The sequence below is a fragment of the Pecten maximus genome, chromosome 11 (genome assembly GCF_902652985.1).
Source record: "Pecten maximus chromosome 11, xPecMax1.1, whole genome shotgun sequence".
Taxonomy (NCBI): domain Eukaryota; kingdom Metazoa; phylum Mollusca; class Bivalvia; order Pectinida; family Pectinidae; genus Pecten; species Pecten maximus.
In genome coordinates, this window is record NC_047025.1 from 43,175,948 (window position 1) to 43,200,398 (window position 24,451).

Genomic DNA, 24,451 nt, shown 5'->3' on the forward strand with positions numbered 1-24,451 from the left:
GTATTGTTTTATTTGTTGTTCATGTATACCTGTAGGTAGTATTGTTTTATTTGTTGTTCATGTATACCTGTAGGTAGTATTGTTTGATGTGTTGTACATGTATACCTGTAGGTAGTATTGTTTTATTTGTTGTACATGTATACCTGTAGGTAGTATTGTTTTATTTGTTGTTCATGTATACCTGTAGGTAGTATTGTTTTATTTGTTGTTCATGTATACCTAGTAGGTAGTATTGTTTGATGTGTTGTACATGTATACCTGTAGGTAGTATTGTTTGATGTGTTGTACATGTATACCTGTAGGTAGTATTGTTTGATGTGTTGTACATGTATACCTGTAGGTAGTATTGTTTGATGTGTTGTACATGTATACCTGTAGGTAGTATTGTTTTATTTGTTGTTCATGTATACCTGTAGGTAGTATTGTTTTATTTGTTGTTCATGTATACCTGTAGGTAGTATTGTTTTGTTTGTTGTTCATGTATACCTGTAGGTAGTATTGTTTTGATTTGTTGTTCATGTATACCTGTAGGTAGTATTGTTTGATGTGTTGTACATGTATACCTGTAGGTAGTATTGTTTGATGTGTTGTTCATGTATACCTGTAGGTAGTATTGTTTTATTTGTTGTTCATGTATACCTGTAGGTAGTATTGTTTTATTTGTTGTACATGTATACCTGTAGGTAGTATTGTTTTTTTGTTGTACATGTATACCTGTAGGTAGTATGTTGTTATTGTTGTTCATGTATACCTGTAGGTAGTATTGTTTTATTTGTTGTTCATGTATACCTGTAGGTAGTATTGTTTTATTTGTTGTTCATGTATACCTGTAGGTAGTATTGTTTTATTTGTTGTTCATGTATACCTGTAGGTAGTATTGTTTTGTATTGTACATGTATACCTGTAGGTAGTATTGTTTTATTTGTTGTTAATGTATACCTGTAGGTAGTATTGTTTATTTGTTGTTCATGTATACCTGTAGGTAGTATTGTTTTATTTGTTGTTCATGTATACCTGTAGGTAGTATTGTTTTATTTGTTGTACATGTATACCTGTAGGTAGTATTGTTTTATTTGTTGTACATGTATACCTGTAGGTAGTATTGTTTTATTTGTTGTTCATGTATACCTGTAGGTAGTATTGTTTTATTTGTTGTTCATGTATACCTGTAGGTAGTATTGTTTTATTTGTTGTTCATGTATACCTGTAGGTAGTATTGTTTTATTTGTTGTTCATGTATACCTGTAGGTAGTATTGTTTTATTTGTTGTTCATGTATACCTGTAGGTAGTATTGTTTTATTTGTTGTTCATGTATACCTGTAGGTAGTATTGTTTTATTTGTTGTTCATGTATACCTGTAGGTAGTATTGTTTTATTTGTTGTTCATGTATACCTGTAGGTAGTATTGTTTTATTTGTTGTTCATGTATACCTGTAGGTAGTATTGTTTTGTGTTGTATGTGTAAGTCGGATTGGTAACAGTGACTAGAGTATGAGCCCTCTAAATATACTACTCATAACAGGTTTTTAAACAACATTACATCCAATAGTCAGATCTTAATAATAAAAAGTAAGAACCCTGATTACCTCCCCTGACACCCGATTACCTCCCCTGAACCCGATTACCTCCACTGACACCCGATTACCTCCCCTGACACCTTGGGTGTCACTATTAACATTTACATCACATTCCAATAATGCAGGAATAATGGCTATAAAAATTGTTTAACAAACAATAATTAAGTTTATTGTTGTTGCCTGTTTATAGCGCTGACCTTTACAACACCTGTGATAAGACAGTTTGACCTTGACTGTGATGTCACTACCTTTAAGTACCTGGCCAGAGTTTCAGGAACATTTAGGAAATCGATCAAATTAGGTTTCCTATTGGAAAAAAACTTATTGCTGGATGTCAGTGCATATATCCAAGGAAGAATGAGAAAACTGAATTTTGTGAAACAATATCTTATATTATCCAAACAGTGTAAACCTAACTACACTTAAAACCATGGTCAGCATGGAAAGAAATTCTGGAAAAAAAAGAATAGATGGATTCAAAGGAAGTAATGATTTGTTTGCGAGTTGGTTTTAAAGCTGAAAGAACATGAAAAAAATATGATTTACTGATTAAAAAATGAATAATTACATTTGCATTTATGCAATTAAATGGTGCATATACCTTAATGTAATTTTGGGTATTTAATTGACGTAATGTTCACACGAAATCATATTACTGACATACAGTTACCATGCACACATCTGAACACAATAAAAAAATAATCAGAAATCTAGAAAGTCTAAAGGATTCCTCGTCATAAATAATTGTCTATACATTATATTTGGCAATTATCTCTTTTTTTTCTAACACATGATAATTAATATAATAATGATAATGAGAAGGGTCTTCTTAAGGACAACTTTTCAGAATTTTCAACTTCCGACGTCAAAGAACAGCTAGGTAACTTTCAAGGGAAGCCTTATACTAGTAGAACAAAGGCAATGCATTAACTTTATCAGGTCAAGGTCATAAGGTTAAGGTCACACATTACTTTCAAGGGCCAGGTAACTTTCCAGATACATGAAAGTAGAAAAATTTCTAGCCAGAATATATGTTATTTTCATGAAACAAAAATATAAATCTATAGCAAAAGATAGCCTTTTCACCTCTCCTGAATTCATATAACATTTCCCATCTGTATGCAAGGAAAAGAAAAATCTGCACAACATAAGCACATTATGCACCTTCCCTAAGTGGAAGGGTGGTAGGCACGTCAGAGGAGCTACACCATGCGAGAGTGATGTGGCACATCAATCTGTATCAGCAGAAAGTTTAGTCTGGTCATCCAGACGGTTTATCTCCCCCAGGGTGGGGCAAGGCTCCAAACGGTCTATCTCCCCCAGGGAGGGGCAAGGCTCCAGATGTATTGCCAACCCAACCAGGGTGAGGCATTAATGGCTTCAGATGTATCACCAACCCCACCAGGGAGAGATAATGGCTCCAGGTTTATCACCAACCTCACCAGGATGAAACAATGGCTCCATGGCTCAAGGTGTGTCACCAAGTGCCAGCCCAGACATAAGGAGGTAATTCTAAAGCCAAAGGCGCCTACATGAGTCAACATTGTCCTAACAATCTGGAATTAAGGTGCCGAACGGATAGTCCCATAACTTTGATGATATTCCAAACCCTGTAAATACAGAAATCAATAATTACATGGATAGTTATCACATAATTAAACAAGTGCAATCAATGATTGCGAAAGCTTACTGGCGGCAGCAATCAAACTATGTATTCATTCTTTATGTATGTATATAAACATGTCATTTTGAAATTGTACGTCACATAATACAGTTATGTGATCGCACAACGTTCCACGATGTGCGATGTGCGCACGCACGATTTCTGACCAAATTTGGTCAAAATCCAATAAGAACTTTTTGACTAGTAGTGATTTGAAGCAAATGTTGACGGATGACAGACGGACGGACGACAGACAGACGACGCACCATGGCATAAGCTCACCGGACCTTTGGTCCAGGTGAGCTAAAAAAGGATTGGACAACAGGCTAAGTTTATACATTCTTATCATTATGATATATACCACCTTATATACACCATATAAGAAGTTTTAATAATTAATATACACTAGGCCTTCCGCTAATGAATTATCGACCGACAGGATCATGAACACAAATGTAACAATATTGTTGGTTGTTTATCTACTAAACTGTTTCATATCTAATATAACTTTTGTTTTAAACAAAATACTTACCTAATTGTTGATTTTCAAAATGGTGTTTAACATGGTATTTCTTAAGAGATTTGAAATAAGGCAGTGTCGGTCGCCCGTGGTGGAGGAAATAGTGAGTCAGATCGTAGATGATGTAGCCTGTCACTGTGCCTGCTGCTAGCGACAGCGTGATGGCGTGTGGGATAACTGTTGCATAGATTGTGTACAGCGTGATTCCCAGTATAGTAGCTGGCACCGGAGGAAACACCAGGCGTTTCTTGTCTAGAGGGGTCTGTAATATACAGTCATCACACTGGCTTTTAACAAGGATATTAATTAAGGTAAATTATATTTTCAAATGATTTCCCTTTCATCAAACCAAACTATTCATTATATGTATACAAACATCTCAGCACCAAAATAGCTCTGACATTTCTGATAGGGAAAGTAATCTATCATCACACACATTGTTATCTAGCCTTTCAAATATTAACCATTAAAATTAATGTTCTCCTAGAGAAAACTCCTGTCAATATAGAAAAGAGCTATAATTAGAACATCTGCTGTGACTTCCTGGTGATCATGCTGACCAGTACGGACCTGATGATGCTGACCAGTACTGACCAGTACTGACCTTATGATGCTGACCAGTACTGACCTTATGATGCTGACCATGTAGTAAGAAATGTAACGTGACTAAAACGCGGGAATTGCTGGGTGGACGGAGATGGAACATCCAGCGATGAATCACATACTCGTCCAACGTCCAACTGATCAGTCCGATCAGAAATATAAGTGGCATGTACTTTGGTGTTATCTCTATTCCTACAAAAAATAAACACGATTATAGTAACAAAATAATACCTACAAAACATAAACACGATTATAGTAACAAAATAATACCAACAAACAATAAACACGATTATAGTAACAAAATAATACCAACAAACAATAAACACGATTATAGTAACAAAATAATACCAACAAACAATAAATACGATTATAGTAACAAAATAATACCAACAAACAATAAACACGATTATAGTAACAAAATAATACCTACAAAACAATAAATATGATTATAGTAACAAAATAATACCTACAAAACAATAAATACGATTATAGTAACAAAATAATACCTACAAAACAATAAACACGATTATAGTAACAAAATAATACCACCAAACAATAAACACGATTATAGTAACAAAATAATACCAACAAAACAATAAATACGATTATAGTAACAAAATAATACCAACAAACAATAAACACGATTATAGTAACAAAATAATACCTACAAAACAATAAACACGATTATAGTAACAAAATAATACCACCAAACAATAAACACGATTATAGTAACAAAATAATACCAATTCAAACAATAAACACGATTATAGTAACAAAATAATACCTACAAAACAATAAACACGATTATAATGCCAAAATAATACCTACAAAACAATAAATACAATTATAATGCCAAAATAATACCTACAAAACAATAAATACGATTATAGTAACAAAATAATACCTACAAAACTATAAATACGATTATAGTAACAAAATAATACCTACAAAACAATAAATACGATTATAGTAACAAAATAATACCTACAAAACAATAAATACGATTATAATGCCAAAATAATACCTACAAAACAATAAATACGATTATAATGCCAAAATAATACCTACAAAACAATAAATACGATTATAGTAACAAAATAATACCTACAAAACTATAAATATGATTATAGTAACAAAATAATACCTACAAAACAATAAATACGATTATAATACCAAAAAAGTGTTAGTCTATTGTAGATATTGATCTTTACTTTAAATGTCAATACACTCATGATCAAATTTTATTTTATATAGACGAGACGAGTATCATTGACTGGAATTTTGCTAATTTAAAATTTATATAAAAACAATGAATCCATAGAGGAAGCTTTGTAAGTTTGGGTTTTTTTGAGAAAAAACATGTTTTCTTTTTGCTTCAAAATGTTTGTTAAGTTGTTCAAATTTTAACGGTATGAAACAAATCTTTACAGCGGTCAAACAAAACAAATCTTTACAGTGGTCTAACAAAACAAATCTTTACAGCGGTCTATAGCTACAAAACAAATCTTTACAGCGGTCTAACAAAACAAATCTTAAAAGTGGTCTAACAAAACAAATCTTTACAGCGGTCTAACAAAACAAATCTTTACAGCGGTCGAACAAAACAAATCTTTACAGCGGTCTAACAAAACAAATCTTTACAGCGGTCTAACAAAACAAATATTTACAGCGGTCGAACAAAACAAATCTTTAAAGGGGTCTAACAAAACAAATCTTAAAAGTGGTCTTACAAAACAAATCTTCACAGCGGTCGAACAAAACAAATCTTAAAAGTGGTCTTACAAAACAAATCTTTACAGCGGTCGAACAAAACAAATATTTACAGTGGTCTTACAAAACAAATCTTTACAGCGGTCTAACAAAAAAAAATTAACACAAATCTTAAAAGTGGTCTTACAAAACAAATCTTTACAGCGGTCAAACAAAACAAATATTTACAGCGGTCTAACAAAACAAATCTTTACAGCGGTCTAACAAAACAAATCTTTACAGCGGTCTAACAAAACAAATCTTTACAGCGGTCAAACAAAACAAATCTTTACAGTGTCTTTACAGCGGTCAAACAAAACAAATCTTTACAGTGGTCTAACAAAACAAATCTTTACAGTGGTCGAACAAAACAAATCTTTACAGCTTTCGAACAAAACAAATCTTTACAGTGGTCTAACAAAACAAATCTTTACAGCGGTCTAACAAAACATATCTTTACAGCGGTCTAACAAAACAAATCTTAAAAGTGGTCTTACAAAACAAATCTTTACAGTGGTCTAACAAAACAAATCTTTACAGTGGTCTAACAACATAAATCTTTACAGCGGTCTAACAAAACAAATCTTTACAGCGGTCTAACAAAAAAAATATTTACAGCGGTCTAACAAAACAAATATTTACAGCGGTCGAACAACACAAATCTTTACAGTAGTCTAACAAAACAAATCTTAAAAGTGGTCGAACAAAACAAATCTTTACAGCGGTCGAACAAAACAAATCTTAAAAGTGGTCCAACAAAACAAATCTTAAAAGTGGTCGAACAAAACAAATATTTACAGCGGTCTAACAACACAAATCTTTACAGTGGTCTAACAAAACAAATCTTTACAGTGGTCTAACAAAACAAATCTTTACAGTGGTCTAACAACACAAATCTTTACAGTGGTCTAACAACACAAATCTTTACAGCGGTCTAATAACAAAAATCTTTACAGTGGTCTAACAACACAAATATTTACAGCGGTCTAACAACACAAATCTTTACAGCGGTCGAACAAAACAAATCTTAAGAGTGGTCTTACAAAACAAATATTTACAGCCGTCTAACAAAACAAATCTTTACAGCCGTCTAACAAAACAAATCTTTACAGCGGTCTAACAAAACAAATCTTTACAGCGGACTAACAAATCAAATCTTTACAGCGGTCTAACAAATCTTAAAAGTGGTCTAACAACACAAATCTTTACAGCGGTCTAACAAAACAAATCTTTACAGCGGTCTAACAAAACAAATCTTTACAGTGGTCTAACAAAACAAATCTTTACAGCGGTCTATAGCTACAAAACAAATCTTTACAGCGGTCTAACAAAACAAATCTTAAAAGTGGTCTAACAAAACAAATCTTTACAGCGGTCTAACAAAACAAATCTTTACAGCGGTCGAACAAAACAAATCTTTACAGCGGTCTAACAAAACAAATCTTTACAGCGGTCTAACAAAACAAATATTTACAGCGGTCGAACAAAACAAATCTTTAAAGGGGTCTAACAAAACAAATCTTAAAAGTGGTCTTACAAAACAAATCTTCACAGCGGTCGAACAAAACAAATCTTAAAAGTGGTCTTACAAAACAAATCTTTACAGCGGTCGAACAAAACAAATATTTACAGTGGTCTTACAAAACAAATCTTTACAGCGGTCTAACAAAAAAAAATTAACACAAATCTTAAAAGTGGTCTTACAAAACAAATCTTTACAGCGGTCAAACAAAACAAATATTTACAGCGGTCTAACAAAACAAATCTTTACAGCGGTCTAACAAAACAAATCTTTACAGCGGTCTAACAAAACAAATCTTTACAGCGGTCAAACAAAACAAATCTTTACAGTGTCTTTACAGCGGTCAAACAAAACAAATCTTTACAGTGGTCTAACAAAACAAATCTTTACAGTGGTCGAACAAAACAAATCTTTACAGCTTTCGAACAAAACAAATCTTTACAGTGGTCTAACAAAACAAATCTTTACAGCGGTCTAACAAAACATATCTTTACAGCGGTCTAACAAAACAAATCTTAAAAGTGGTCTTACAAAACAAATCTTTACAGTGGTCTAACAAAACAAATCTTTACAGTGGTCTAACAACATAAATCTTTACAGCGGTCTAACAAAACAAATCTTTACAGCGGTCTAACAAAAAAAATATTTACAGCGGTCTAACAAAACAAATATTTACAGCGGTCGAACAACACAAATCTTTACAGTAGTCTAACAAAACAAATCTTAAAAGTGGTCGAACAAAACAAATCTTTACAGCGGTCGAACAAAACAAATCTTAAAAGTGGTCCAACAAAACAAATCTTAAAAGTGGTCGAACAAAACAAATATTTACAGCGGTCTAACAACACAAATCTTTACAGTGGTCTAACAAAACAAATCTTTACAGTGGTCTAACAAAACAAATCTTTACAGTGGTCTAACAACACAAATCTTTACAGTGGTCTAACAACACAAATCTTTACAGCGGTCTAATAACAAAAATCTTTACAGTGGTCTAACAACACAAATATTTACAGCGGTCTAACAACACAAATCTTTACAGCCGTCGAACAAAACAAATCTTAAGAGTGGTCTTACAAAACAAATATTTACAGCCGTCTAACAAAACAAATCTTTACAGCCGTCTAACAAAACAAATCTTTACAGCGGTCTAACAAAACAAATCTTTACAGCGGACTAACAAATCAAATCTTTACAGCGGTCTAACAAATCTTAAAAGTGGTCTAACAACACAAATCTTTACAGCGGTCTAACAAAACAAATCTTTACAGCGGTCTAACAAAACAAATCTTTACAGCGGTCTAACAAAACAAATGTTTACTAACCATACTGAGAGTCCGGGAATATGCAAGGGGACTCCACCATAAAACTGTAGGACTTGTAGAGGAATATAAATAACCATGGCACCCAGTATATTGGCACCACATACCAAGGACATTGAGAGAAATACTCGCAGAAATCTGAATGGAAAAGGCGGATGTGCTTGTCCTCTGGGTAATGGACCCACTCAAAATAACGATCACCCAGATCACCAACCTGGCCCAGCATCGGCTTGTCCCAGTCAACTAGCTTCTCCAACTGTCAAAACATTGTCACACAAAAATAGTAACCAAACACAATATAAAATTTATAATTTATTTATCTGTAAATTGAGCGACTAGATTATTTTTTTCTAAATGCCTACAAGAGATATTCGAGCAAATCCATTAAAAGCAAATTATTAATGCTTTTGTTTAAAAATTGGCTTCAAATGTATTTTTTGATTGAGATTGAGGATAATAGATAATTTGTTAGGATATCAAAATAAATAAGAGACCCAATGGGCCTGTATATGTCACTCATGATCACTTGCTACAAATTAAATTTTAGAGTACAAACTCTTTATTTTATGAATGAGCTAAATGCATTTATTTCAGCAAGCATTGTAGTCATTCAATCCATCATACTCCGGCCAATATCATCACATATCCCTGACTCAATATCATCACATATCCCCGGCCAATATCATCACATATCCCTGACTCAATATCATCACATATCCCTGACTCAATATCACCACATATCCCTGGCCAATATCATCACATATCCCCGGCCAATATCACCACATATCCCCGGCCAATATCATCACATATCCCCGGCCAATATCACCACATATCCCTGACTCAATATCATCACATATCCCCGGCCAATATCATCACATATCCCTGACTCAATATCATCACATATCCCCGGCCAATATCATCACATATCCCCGGCCAATATCATCACATATCCCTGACTCAATATCATCACATATCCCTGACTCAATATCAACACATATCCCTGACTCAATATCATCACATATCCCTGACTCAATATCATCACATATCCCTGGCCAATATCATCACATATCCCTGGCCAATATCATCACATATCCCTGACCAATATCATCACATAACCCTGGCCAATATCATCACATATCCCCGGCCAATATCATCACATATCCCCCGTCAATATCATCACACACCCAAGAAAAACCATTTCTCTACTTGTCTTAGAAAAGAAAAAATATTACTCAAATTGTCCCAGTAAAAAAAATCATTACTCTAATTAGGTTGGATATTATAGTGAAAAGTACATTAATGCAGTGCTGTGTCTGACACAAATCCTTTTTATTATTACCTCCTCAGACAAACATGTCACATGTACAAACTTCAGACAAACATGTCACATGTACAAACTTACATCCGTATATTACCTCCTCAGATAAACATGTCACATGTACAAACTTCAGACAAACATGTCACATGTACAAACTTACATCCTTATATTACCTCCTCAGACAAACATGTCACATGTACAAACTTCAGACAAACATGTCACATGTACAAACTTACATCCTTATATTACCTCCTCAGACAAACATGTCACATGTACAAACTTCAGACAACCATGTCACATGTACAAACTTCAGACAAACATGTCACATGTACAAACTTACATCCTTATATTACCTCCTCAGACAAACATGTCACATGTACAAACTTCAGACAAACATGTCACATGTACAAACTTCAGACAAACATGTCACATGTACAAACCTCAGACAAACATGTCACATGTACAAACTTCAGACAAACATGTCACATGTACAAACTTCAGACAAACATGTCACATGTACAAACCTCAGACAAACATGTCACATGTACAAACTTACATCCGTATATTACCTCCTCAGACAAACATGTCACATGTACAAACTTCAGACAAACATGTCACATGTACAAACCTCAGACAAACATGTCACATGTACAAACTTACATCCGTATATTACCTCCTCGGACAAACATGTCACATGTACAAACTTCAGACAAACATGTCACATGTACAAACCTCAGACAAACATGTCACATGTACAAACTTCAGACAAACATGTCACATGTACAAACTTCAGACAAACATGTCACATGTACAAACTTCAGACAAACATGTCACATGTACAAACTTACATCCGTATATTACCTCCTCAGACAAACATGTCACACGTACAAACTTCAGACAAACATGTCACATGTACAAACTTCAGACAAACATGTCACATGTACAAACTTACATCCCTATATTACCTCCTCAGACAAACATGTCACATGTACAAACTTCAGACAAACATGTCACATGTACAAACTTACATCCCTATATTACCTCCTCAGACAAACATGTCACATGTACAAACTTCAGACAAACATGTCACATGTACAAACTTCAGACAAACATGTCACATGTACAAACCTCAGACAAACATGTCACACGTACAAACTTCAGACAAACATGTCACATGTACAAACTTACATCCGTATATTACCTCCTCAGACAAACATGTCAAATGTACAAACTTCAGACAAACATGTCACACGTACAAACTTCAGACAAACATGTCACACGTACAAACTTCAGACAAACATGTCACATGTACAAACTTACATCCCTATATTACCTCCTCAGACAAACATGTCACATGTACAAACCTCAGACAAACATGTCACACGTACAAACTTCAGACAAACATGTCACATGTACAAACTTACATCCGTATAGTGGTCCATCGGTATTTCAGGTTCGTCATTTTTCAGGTTTCCATTTTTTACATTGCCATTTATTTCTCTATGTCTCAGGCCATTTTTACCCTGAAATGATAAAAAATTTATACATATTTACAAATTATATAATATAGTCATAATGGAAAATTCATGTTAAAATATCTGAAGTTTTAATTACATACAGACTGAATACATGTTAAACAAACAGCAGAAACCAGCAAGACATCAACCTTGGAAAAGATGTCAAGTGCCATAATCAATGCAGATTTATTCTCAGTGTGCATTTTACCTCCAGGTGACAATTGCATAACATAGAAACACAATAGTGAAAATTCCCCAAAATAGTCCTACTTCCCAAAAGTCTAGCCTAATTCCCAATAGTCCGGCCTTTATAATAGCTACTTCCTAATAGTCATAATAGTAAATACATGTCCTAGGCCAGCTTGCAACATCGTCAACGTCGTCATCAATATCGTCATCATCAGGAGGAGGAGGAGGATAACCTTTATACCCATTATTGGTAAACCTCTTTATTCATAATGAGAATAACATGAATTCATCCTTCAGACTCCAGTACAGACACACTGGGTCACAATGTCAGTATACAGACTCCAGTACAGACATACTGGGTCACAATGTCAGACTCCAGTACAGACACACTGGGTCACAATGTCAGTATACAGACTCCAGTACAGACACACTGGGTCACAATGTCAGTATACAGACTCCAGTACAGACACACTGGGTCACAATGTCATTATACAGACTCCAGTACAGACACACTGGGTCACAATGTCAGACTCCAGTACAGACACACTGGGTCACAATGTCAGTATACAGACTCCAGTACAGACACACTGGGTCCAATGTCAGACTCCAGTACAGACACACTGGGTCACAATGTCAGACTCCAGTACAGACACACTGGGTCACAATGTCAGTATACAGACACCAGTACAGACACACTGGGTCACAATGTCAGTATACAGACTCCAGTACTGACACACTGGGTCACAATGTCAGACTCCAGTACAGACACACTGGGTCACAATGTCAGTATACAGACTCCAGTACAGACACACTGGGTCACAATGTCATTATACAGACTCAAGTACAGACACACTGGGTCACAATGTCATTATACAGACTCCAGTACAGACACACTGGGTCACAATGTCAGACTCCAGTACAGACACACTGGGTCACAATGTCAGTATACAGACTCCAGTACAGACACACTGGGTCACAATGTCAGACTCCAGTATAGACATACTGGGTCACAATGTCAGTATACAGACTCCAGTACAGACACACTGGGTCACAATGTCATTATACAGACTCCAGTACAGACACACTGGGTCACAATGTCATTATACAGACTCCAGTACAGACACACTGGGTCACAATGTCAGTATACAGACTCCAGTACAGACACACTGGGTCACAATGTCAGTATACAGACTCCAGTACAGACACACTGGGTCACAATGTCAGTATACAGACTCCAGTACAGACACACTGGGTCCAATGTCAGACTCCAGTACAGACACACTGGGTCAGTATACAGACTCCAGTACAGACACACTGGGTCACAATGTCAGTATACAGACTCCAGTACAGACACACTGGGTCACAATGTCAGTATACAGACTCCAGTACAGACACACTGGGTCACAATGTCAGACTCCAGTACAGACACACTGGGTCACAATGTCATTATACAGACTCCAGTACAGACACACTGGGTCACAATGTCAGTATACAGACTCCAGTACAGACACACTGGGTCACAATGTCAGACTACAGTACAGACACACTGGGTCACAATGTCAGACTCCAGTACAGACACACTGGGTCACAATGTCAGTATACAGACTCCAGTACAGACACACTGGGTCACAATGTCAGACTCCAGTAAAGACACACTGGGTCACAATGTCAGTATACAGACTCCAGTACAGACACACTGGGTCACAATGTCAGTATACAGACTCCAGTACAGACACACTGGGTCACAATGTCAGACTCCAGTACAGACACACTGGGTCACAATGTCAGTATACAGACTCCAGTACAGATACACTGGGTCACAATGTCATTATACAGACTCAAGTACAGACACACTGGGTCACAATGTCAGTATATACAGACTCCAGTACAGACACACTGGGTCACAATGTCAGTATACAGACTCCAGTACAGACATACTGGGTCACAATGTCAGTATACAGACTTCAGTACAGACACACTGGGTCACAATGTCAGACTCCAGTACAGACACACTGGGTCACAATGTCAGTATACAGACTTCAGTACAGACACACTGGGTCACAATGTCAGACTCCAGTACAGACACACTGGGTCACAATGTCAGTATACAGACTCCAGTACAGACACACTGGGTCACAATGTCATTATACAGACTCCAGTACAGACACACTGGGTCACAATGTCAGTATACAGACTCCAGTACAGACACACTGGGTCACAATGTCAGCATACAGACTCCAGTACAGACACACTGGGTCACAATGTCAGTATACAGACTCCAGTACAGACACACTGGGTCACAATGTCAGACTCCAGTACAGACACACTGGGTCACAATGTCAGTATACAGACTCCAGTACAGACACACTGGGTCACAATGTCAGTATATAGACTCCAGTACAGACACACTGGGTCACAATGTCAGTATACAGACTCCAGTACAGACACACTGGGTCACAATGTCATTATACAGACTCCAGTACAGACACACTGGGTCACAATGTCAGACTACAGTACAGACACACTGGGTCACAATGTCAGACTCCAGTATAGACATACTGGGTCACAATGTCAGACTCCAGTACAGACACACTGGGTCACAATGTCAGACTCCAGTACAGACACACTGGGTCACAATGTCAGACTCCAGTACAGACACACTGGGTCACAATGTCAGTATACAGACTCCAGTACAGACACACTGGGTCACAATGTCAGACTCCAGTACAGACACACTGGGTCACAATGTCAGTATACAGACTCCAGTACAGACACACTGGGTCACAATGTCAGTATACAGACTCCAGTACAGATACACCGGGTCACAATGTCAGTATACAGACTCCAGTACAGACATATGTTTAATAAGGTTGATGTCAGCATACTGTATTTTCCATTATAATTTTAAAACAAGTATGCATGACAAACAGAAAACTTATCCTGAAAGAGGAATGCTAGCTATAACAGATATGTATAAGACTGTTAGACTACAGATGAAGCTATAGATTTATTGCATATAAGTCACACAGAGGTATGTATATAAAGAGTGGACCTCAGTTCTGAAATTCAGTTCTAATTCTCTGATCATGAGAAAATTTGATTTCATCCCAGCTTAATTGGTACTTTTATAAAGTCAATTAGAGTGACAGTCAATTAGATCGAGTGACAGTCAATTAGAGTGACAGTCAATTAGAGTGACAATGTTACGTCCTAAAGTAGCATGGTCAACCCTTGACCTGCAATGTATAAATGGTTACACATGTTTCATCAAAATCAAATCAGAATTTTGAATTTGCTATATTTCATGCAATGATCTTTAATGTTTAATGCTGAATAACAACAGGTTTATAATCAATTAAAAAACTGGTAATTTGCTTATCAGAAATGCAGCCATGAAATAATGTCTTAATGACCAAACTTATACATATAGGCTTTGAGCGATTGAATACTGAACTTAGTAGTGACAATGCAATGATGTTCTAAACAATGTACTACATAATTTTTATTATACAAAACAATTAACTTTTTCATTGGTATATATATATTATTGAATAAATCCTGTCAATGAATCTGTTCTGAGTATTCTAACTTCCTGCACTTCAGAGTACATGTATTCTGATTTCCTGTATAGAGTATTCTAACTTCCTGTATAGAGTATTCTAACTTCCTGTATAGAGTATTCTGACTTCCTGTATAGAGTATTCTAACTTCCTGTATAGAGTATTCTGACTTCCTGTATAGAGTATTCTAACTTCCTATATATGTATGTGACTTTACAGAACCAGCGTATTTTGACACTGGGCTAAGCTGTGTTATCACGTGTATTTGTTGGATGCTATACATTTATATATATATGTAATAGGAGAGAAAAAATGCATGGCCAGACCAGGGTTCGAATCGGGACCTCCGAACATTAGCCGGATGCGCTGCCACTTGAGCTACCTGGTCGGCGATGATTGACCCAGTCCAGTTCCGCTACAAATATGTATGTCAGGTATGACAGGTTTCAAGGCAACAAGACTCTGGCTATAAAATGGTATCAGGTACAGTCAAATCTGTCCAAACGACCATCTCTATTAATTATATAAGCGACTCTCTATTCTAAGCGACCATTTCAATTCCTTCCGTGCGTTTTCACTATATATTTTAACTCTATTAAACGACCCTCTGTTTACGCGACCAGCGACCGCAAATTTTCATTCCTGTGATAACAATAACTCTCTAATAAGCAACCAGAAGTCTCCAAAATGCCTTTCATTACCATTTTCGCCTTGATAACACCCAAGTAGTTTCACTTTTCGTGAATAAGGACAGGAGAGGAGGCGAAGAGTTCTGGAATTTTGACGATTTTCAGACGTTTGGACTCATAAACTACATAATTAATGAGATATATACATGTAATAATCAAGAAATGCAGAAACACTCAACTTACAGTTAAACCGTGATTAGCTGTGATTAGCTATCTTTTTGAGACATTTAAACAGATATTTGCCAGTGAAAAAGTCGCCGTTTATCAAATAGGAAATGCAGTAATGTGACTAATAATCGGGGCAGATGTCCGGACCAAAATTTCAGGGATTAAAGAAAGATATATGTATATATGTATATAGGTATTGGAAAATAATCTATTAAACCAATAAAATTTATTTCTAATGTGAAATTGATGTGTTTTGCTATGCATAAGATTTACAAACAAGAGGCCCATGGGCCTTAACGGTCATCTGACTCTAAATTAAAGACCCTTATACTATTGTAGTATGCATTCTCTGTAGCGAGTAAAGTGGCACAGTTGGCCATGGTGGCCATCTTGGAATTTGGATCAACCCTAAAAATAACAACACTTGATCATGACTATCTCAGGATCATTTCTGGTAAGTAAGAGCTGAATCCCACTGGTGGAATTTGAGAAGAAGTTTGAAATAGGTGTTGTTCAGGAAAACCATGAATGCACATGCATGTTACAAAATGGCCGCCGTGGCTGCCATGTCAAAGTTATTACGAGGCCGAAAAATAACAGCACTTTGTTGACTCTCATTTCTTATCAATATGGCACCAGCAGTGAAACTGGAAAAGAAGTTTAAAATGTGTTTTTCAAGATGGCTGCCATGGCGGCCATCTTGGATTTCTGACCGACCCAATAAATAGCAACACTTGGTCAGAACCATCTCAGGATCATTTCTGGTAAGTTATAGCTGAATCCCACAGGTGGAATTTAGGAACAAGTTTGAAATCATGCTGCAAAATGGCCACCGTGGCTGCAATGTCAAAGTTTTTACGAGGCAGAAAAATAACAACACTTTGTTGACTCCCCTCCCTAAACATCCTCACCAATTTCCAACTCAATGGCACCAGTGGAACTTGAAAAGAAGTTGAAAATGTGTTTTTCAAGATGGCGGCCATTTTGGATTTCAGATCGACTCGAAAAATAACAACACTTGGTCAGGATCATCTCGGGATCATTTCAGGCAAGTTTCAGCTCAATAGCACTGTTAGAACTTGAGAAGAAGTTTAAAATGTGTTTTTCAAGATGGCGATTATGGCGGCCATCTTGGATCTCGGATTGGCCCGTAAAATAACAACACTTGGTCAGGATCATCTCGGGATCATTTCAGGCAAGTTTCAGCTCAATAGCACTGTTAGAACTTGAGAAGAAGTTTAAAATGTGTTTTTCAAGATGGCGATTATGGCGGCCATCTTGGATTTCGGATTGGCCCGTAAAATAACAACACTTGGTAGGGATTAGCTCAGGATCATTTCAGGCAAGTTTCAGCTCAATAGCACTGGTGGAACTTGAGAAGAAGTTTAGAATTTGTTTTTCAAGATGGCGGCTGTGGCGGCCATCTTGGATTTCGGACGGACCCGAAAAATAACAACACTTGGTCGGGATCATCTCAGGATCATTTCAGGCAAGTTTCAGCTCAATAGCACTGGTGGAACTTGAGAAGAAGTTTAAAATGTGAAAAGTTTACGGACGGTGCACGATGACGGACGAAGCATGATGGCTATAGGTCATCTTGATGACCTAAAAATACATTTAATAAAAATAAAAAATGAAAAAAAAAATCTTTTTGTTTTGTTCAAATGGATGGTTTATTTTCCCTATATACATTGCTATAGTCCACTTCCCTGTACATAGTAATGCAGTATCAGATCTTACCCATAACCAGATAACAAGCACCACATTGTCAGAAGCAAGGATTAGCAACAAGTGTTTGAGTAAGTGCATTAAAATGTTCTTTTGTCATGTATCAGTGAATACCATTGATTTCTGTCATGTGGAAAGATTCCAAAGTTGTAATCATAAGTGCAGTATCTCCTTCTAGCACAATAAAGTCAGAAGAAATGAATAATAAATGTTAGTATCCTAGATGTGCCTCACTCTAGTCCTGAGTAGATAGGTACTATCGAACACTCATCACATGTACATCAACATCAATACAACGTTTAAAAGGATAGCAAAATTCTTCCTCATTTTGTGAGACACGACAAGTATTACTTGTTTATCAGTTTGAATGATGTTATAGATGATATCATCCAGCTCTGATTGATTACAGGTAAACTGAAAATATATCACAATTAATATGTGACAGGGGAGACTGTCACTTACCTACAAATTAACAGGGATGAGGTCACTTTTAATTGTCTACAAATTAATGGGTGAGGGGTCATTTGTCTACAAATTAAAGGGTGAGGGGTCATTTGTCTACAAACTAATGGGTGAGGGGTCATTTGTCTACAAATTAAAGGGTGAGGGGTCATTTGTCTACAAATTAATGGGTGAGGGGTCATTTGTCTACAAATTAATGGGTGAGAGGACACTTGTCTACAAATTAATGGGTGAGGGGTAATTTGTCTACAAATTAATGGGTGAGAGGACATTTGTCTACAAATTAATGGGTGAGGGGTCACTTGTCTACAAATTAATGGGTGAGAGGACACTTGTCTACAAATTAATGGGTGGGGGGTCATTTGTCTACAAATTAATGGGTGAGAGGACACTTGTCTACAAATTAATGGGTGAGAGGACAATTGTCTACAAATTAATGGGTGAGGGGTCATTTGTCTACAAATTAATGGGTGAGGGGTCATTTGTCTACAAATTAATGGGTGAGGACACTTGTCGACAAATTAATGTGTGAGGGGTCATTTGTCTACAAATTTTATGGGTGAGAGGACACTTGTCTACAAATTAATGGGTGAAGGGTCATTTGTCTACAAATTTTATGGGTGAGAGGACACTTGTCTACAAATTAATGGGTGAGGGGTCATTTGTCTACAAATTAATGGGAGAGAGGACACTTGTCTACAAATTAATGGGTGAGGGGTCATTTGTCTACAAATTAATGGGAGAGAGGACACTTGTCTACAAATTAATGGGTGAGGGGTCATTTGTCTACAAATTAATGGGTGAAGGGTCATTTGTCTACAAATTTTATGGGTGAGAGGATACTTGTCTACAAATTAATGGGTGAGAGGTCATTTGTCTACAAAATGAAGGGGGAGAGGTGACACTTAACTACAAATTAATGGGGAAAAGGCCCAAGCACTTGTCAACAAATTAACAAGTGTGAGGTCACTTATCTTCAAATTAATGGGGGAGAGGTCTGACATATTTAGTTACATGTCGTGTAGACAGGGTCTGACTATACATGTCGTGTAGACAGGGTCTGACATTAGTATACATGTCGTGTAGGTAGGGTCTGACATTAGTATACATGTCGTGTAGACAGGGTCTGACATTAGTATACATGTCGTGTAGACAGGGTCTGACATTAGTATACATGTCGTGTAGACAGGGTCTGACATTAGTATACATGTCGTGTAGACAGGGTCTGACATTAGTATACATGTCGTGTAGACAGGGTCTGACATTAGTATACATGTCGTGTAGACAGGGTCTGACATTAGTATACATGTCGTGTAGGTAGTGTCTGACATTAGTATACATGTCGTGTAGGTAGAGTCTGACATTAGTATACATGTCGTGTAGACAGGGTCTGACATTAGTATACATGTCGTGTAGACAGGGTCTGACATTAGTATACATGTCGTGTAGACAGGGTCTGACATAAGTATACATGTCGTGTAGACAGGGTCTGACATTAGTATACATGTCGTGTAGACAGGGTCTGACATTAGTATACATGTCGTGTAGACAGGGTCTGACATTAGTATACATGTCGTGTAGACAGGGTCTGACATTAGTATACATGTCGTGTAGACAGGGTCTGACATTAGTATACATGTCGTGTAGACAGGGTCCGACATTAGTATACATGTCGTGTAGACAGGGTCCGACATTAGTATACATGTCGTGTAGACAGGGTCTGACATAGTATACGTCGTGTAGACAGGGTTGACTATACATGTCGTGTAGACAGGGTCTGACATTAGTATTCATGTCGTGTAGGTAGGGTCTGACATTAGTATACATGTCGTGTAGACAGGGTCTGACATTAGTATACATGTCGTGTAGACAGGGTCTGACTATACATGTTGTGTAGACAGGGTCTGACATTAGTATACATGTCGTGTAGACAGGGTCTGACATTAGTATACATGTCGTGTAGACAGGGTCTGACATTAGTATACATGTCGTGTAGACAGGGTCTGACATTAGTATACATGTCGTGTAGGACAGGGTCTGACATTAGTATACATGTCGTGTAGGTAGGGTCTGACATTAGTATACATGTCGTGTAGACAGGGTCTGACATTAGTATACATGTCGTGTAGGTAGGGTCTGACATTAGTATACATGTCGTGTAGGCAGAGTCTGACATTAGTATACATGTCGTGTAGACAGGGTCTGACATTAGTATACATGTCGTGTAGGTAGGGTCTGACATTAGTATACATGTCGTGTAGACAGGGTCTGACATTAGTATACATGTCGTGTAGACAGGGTCTGACATTAGTATACATGTCGTGTAGACAGGGTCTGACATTAGTATACATGTCGTGTAGACAGGGTCTGACATTAGTATACATGTCGTGTAGGCAGGGTCTGACATTAGTATACATGTCGTGTAGACAGGGTCTGACATTAGTATACATGTCGTGTAGACAGGGTCTGACATTAGTATACATGTCGTGTAGACAGGGTCTGACATTAGTATACATGTCGTGTAGACAGGGTCTGACATTAGTATACATGTCGTGTAGACAGGGTCTGACATTAGTATACATGTCGTGTAGACAGGGTCTGACATTAGTATACATGTCGTGTAGGTAGGGTCTGACATTAGTATACATGTCGTGTAGACAGGGTCTGACATTAGTATACATGTCGTGTAGACAGGGTCTGACATTAGTATACATGTTGTGTAGGTAGGGTCTGACATTAGTATACATGTCGTGTAGGTAGGGTCTGACATTAGTATACATGTCGTGTAGACAGGGTCTGACATTAGTATACATGTCGTGTAGACAGGGTCTGACATTAGTATACATGTCGTGTAGACAGGGTCTGACATTAGTATACATGTCGTGTAGACAGGGTCTGACATTAGTATACATGTCATGTAGGTAGGGTCTGACTATACATGTCATGTAGACAGGGTCGGACATTAGTATACATGTCGTGTAGACAGGGTCTGACATTAGTAGACATGTCGTGTAGACAGGGTCTGACATTAGTATACATGTTGTGTAGACAGGGTCTGACATTAGTATACATGTCGTGTAGGTAGGGTCTGACTATACATGTCGTGTAGACAGGGTCGGACATTAGTATACATGTCGTGTAGGTAGGGTCTGACATTAGTATACATGTCGTGTAGACAGGGTCTGACATTAGTATACATGTCGTGTAGACAAGGTCTGACATTAGTATACATGTCGTGTAGGTAGGGTCTGACATTAGTATACATGTCGTGTAGACAGGGTCTGACATTAGTATACATGTCGTGTAGACAGGGTCTGACATTAGTATACATGTCGTGTAGACAGGGTCGGACATTAGTATACATGTCGTGTAGACAGGGTCGGACATTAGTATACATGTCGTGTAGACAGGGTCGGACATTAGTATACATGTCGTGTAGACAGGGTCCGACATTAGTATATATACATGTCGTGTAGACAGGGTCCGACATTAGTATACATGTCGTGTAGACAGGGTCTGACTATACATGTCGTGTAGACAGGGTCTGACATTAGTATACATGTCGTGTAGACAGGGTCTGACATTAGTATACATGTCATGTAGACAGGGTCTGACATTAGTATACATGTCGTGTAGACAGGGTCGGACATTAGTATACATGTCATGTAGACAGGGTCTGACATTAGTATACATGTCGTGTAGACAGGGTCTGACATTAGTATACATGTCGTGTAGACAGGGTCTGACATTAGTATACATGTCGTGTAGACAGGGTCTGACATTAGTATACATGTCGTGTAGACAGGGTCTGACTATACATGTCGTGTAGACAGGGTCTGACATTAGTATACATGTCGTGTAGACAGGGTCTGACATTAGTATACATGTCGTGTAGACAGGGTCTGACATTAGTATACATGTCGTGTAGGTAGGGTCTGACATTAGTATACATGTCGTGTAGACAGGGTCTGACATTAGTATACATGTCGTGTAGACAGGGTCTGACATTAGTATACATGTCGTGTAGACAGGGTCTGACTATACATGTCGTGTAGACAGGGTCTGACATTAGTATACATGTTGTGTGGACAGGGTCGGACATTAGTATACATGTCGTGTAGACAGGGTCTGACATTAGTATACATGTCATGTAGACAGGGTCTGACTTTACATGTCGTGTAGGTAGGGTCGGACATTAGTATACATGTCGTGTAGACAGGGTCTGACTATACATGTCGTGTAGGTAGGGTCTGACTATACATGTCGTGTAGACAGGGTCTGACTATACATGTCGTGTAGACAGGGTCTGACATTAGTATACATGTCGTGTAGACAGGGTCTGACATTAGTATACATGTCGTGTAGACAGGGTCTGACTATACATGTCGTGTAGACAGGGTCTGACATTAGTATACATGTCGTGTAGGTAGGGTCTGACATTAGTATACATGTCGTGTAGACAGGGTCTGACATTAGTATACATGTCGTGTAGACAGGGTCTGACTATACATGTTGTGTAGACAGGGTCGGACATTAGTATACATGTCGTGTGGACAGGGTCTGACATTAGTATACATGTCGTGTAGACAGGGTCTGACATTAGTATACATGTCGTGTAGACAGGGTCTGACATTAGTATACATGTTGTGTAGACAGGGTCTGATCTTCCTTTAATATATCCTTACACAAGAACAATCAGCCTTATTACTCACACCAATGCTGTAATATTTATAGCCACTATTTGTACACTACGTGTGTATGTACACACATCAACCAAACCAGCCGAGCAGAACATAGATTGTCTCTCTTATCAGCAGTTTCAGTCTTGGCTTATATCATAAAATTTGTATCTGTAATTCAAAGTTTGAAAAAAATCTGAAAACAACCAAGTACTACCGACCCAATTTTAGCTTAGCTAGGGTCAAAAATTGAATGATGAAATATACACCGACATATAGATTCTAATCCAAATCTGTGGAACACTCTGCTAGGTACATGTGCATAGCTGTTCTAATGTATATATATTTCATAATAATAAAAATAACTTCCTTAAGTAATTACTGCTTGTATCAAAAGGTTTGTGTACTGTATATGTTTTAACTGAGGTACATGTACACATACATACTGTACTTGAACTTAAGTACTTGTATTTCTCTAATTCATTTCTAAAATGTAACAATTTACATACAATATATTCATAAGTAAATAAACTAATAGTTATTTAAGGGTTTGATATTATTTCATGCAGTAGTTGATAAATTTACAATAATGTTAGCATATTGTCATATGACAGATATTTTCAATCAATGAGAGGCAATTATCTTTTAGCAGATCTAGGTCTAAGATTGTACAATCATGTATATAATACATGACATAATGATTTATAAATATAATTAGACATTGTGAAAGAAATAAAGGAGTTAATGTCAGATGGATGTGATAGAATTGGAAAGAGAATGTTAAGCACAAGGTGTTATTGTGAGGTGAGGCCTAACAGTAATTTTAATACATCTGGTTCCACTAACATGCCAGAAAAAAAGTAGTAAACCTCTAGGTAATCCTTGGTCTATACCCAGATAGAAGTTGCCCTATATATATAGGTTATCCCTCCACTTTGACAAAACCAAATTCAGACCACTAGACCTGAACCAAGTACAAGTCAATGTTTGCATGAGTAGTTCAGAGTTTAGAAAAGCCCACTGTAATCTTTAGCCTCGATATATAACAAAAACCTTTGGAATGTCAATGCGATAAAATACATTTTATAATTTATAATTACCGTATTTGACCTAATAAGGGCGCAGGGCGCGGGTAATTGACAGTGGGGGCGCTCTTATTATGATTAGTTATTCTGAAGTTTTAT

At 37.1% G+C, this 24,451-nt stretch overlaps 1 protein-coding gene across 1 annotated transcript in view; it reads right to left on the reverse strand.

Annotated features, from left to right (window-relative positions):
• Positions 1 to 1,367: 1,367 nt before the first annotated feature.
• LOC117338225 (fatty acid 2-hydroxylase-like) overlaps positions 1,368 to 24,451 on the reverse strand; it is a 28,541-nt gene continuing 5,457 nt past the window's right edge. Inside the window, exons 2-6 of the mRNA XM_033899488.1 lie at positions 11,700 to 11,798; positions 8,961 to 9,213; positions 4,390 to 4,556; positions 3,774 to 4,023; positions 1,368 to 3,188 (exon numbers count right to left, since the gene is read on the reverse strand). Of these exons, the coding sequence (XP_033755379.1) occupies positions 3,127 to 3,188; positions 3,774 to 4,023; positions 4,390 to 4,556; positions 8,961 to 9,213; positions 11,700 to 11,798 (831 nt within the window). The 3' untranslated portion in view covers positions 1,368 to 3,126. The remainder of the gene's footprint in view (positions 3,189 to 3,773; positions 4,024 to 4,389; positions 4,557 to 8,960; positions 9,214 to 11,699; positions 11,799 to 24,451) is intronic.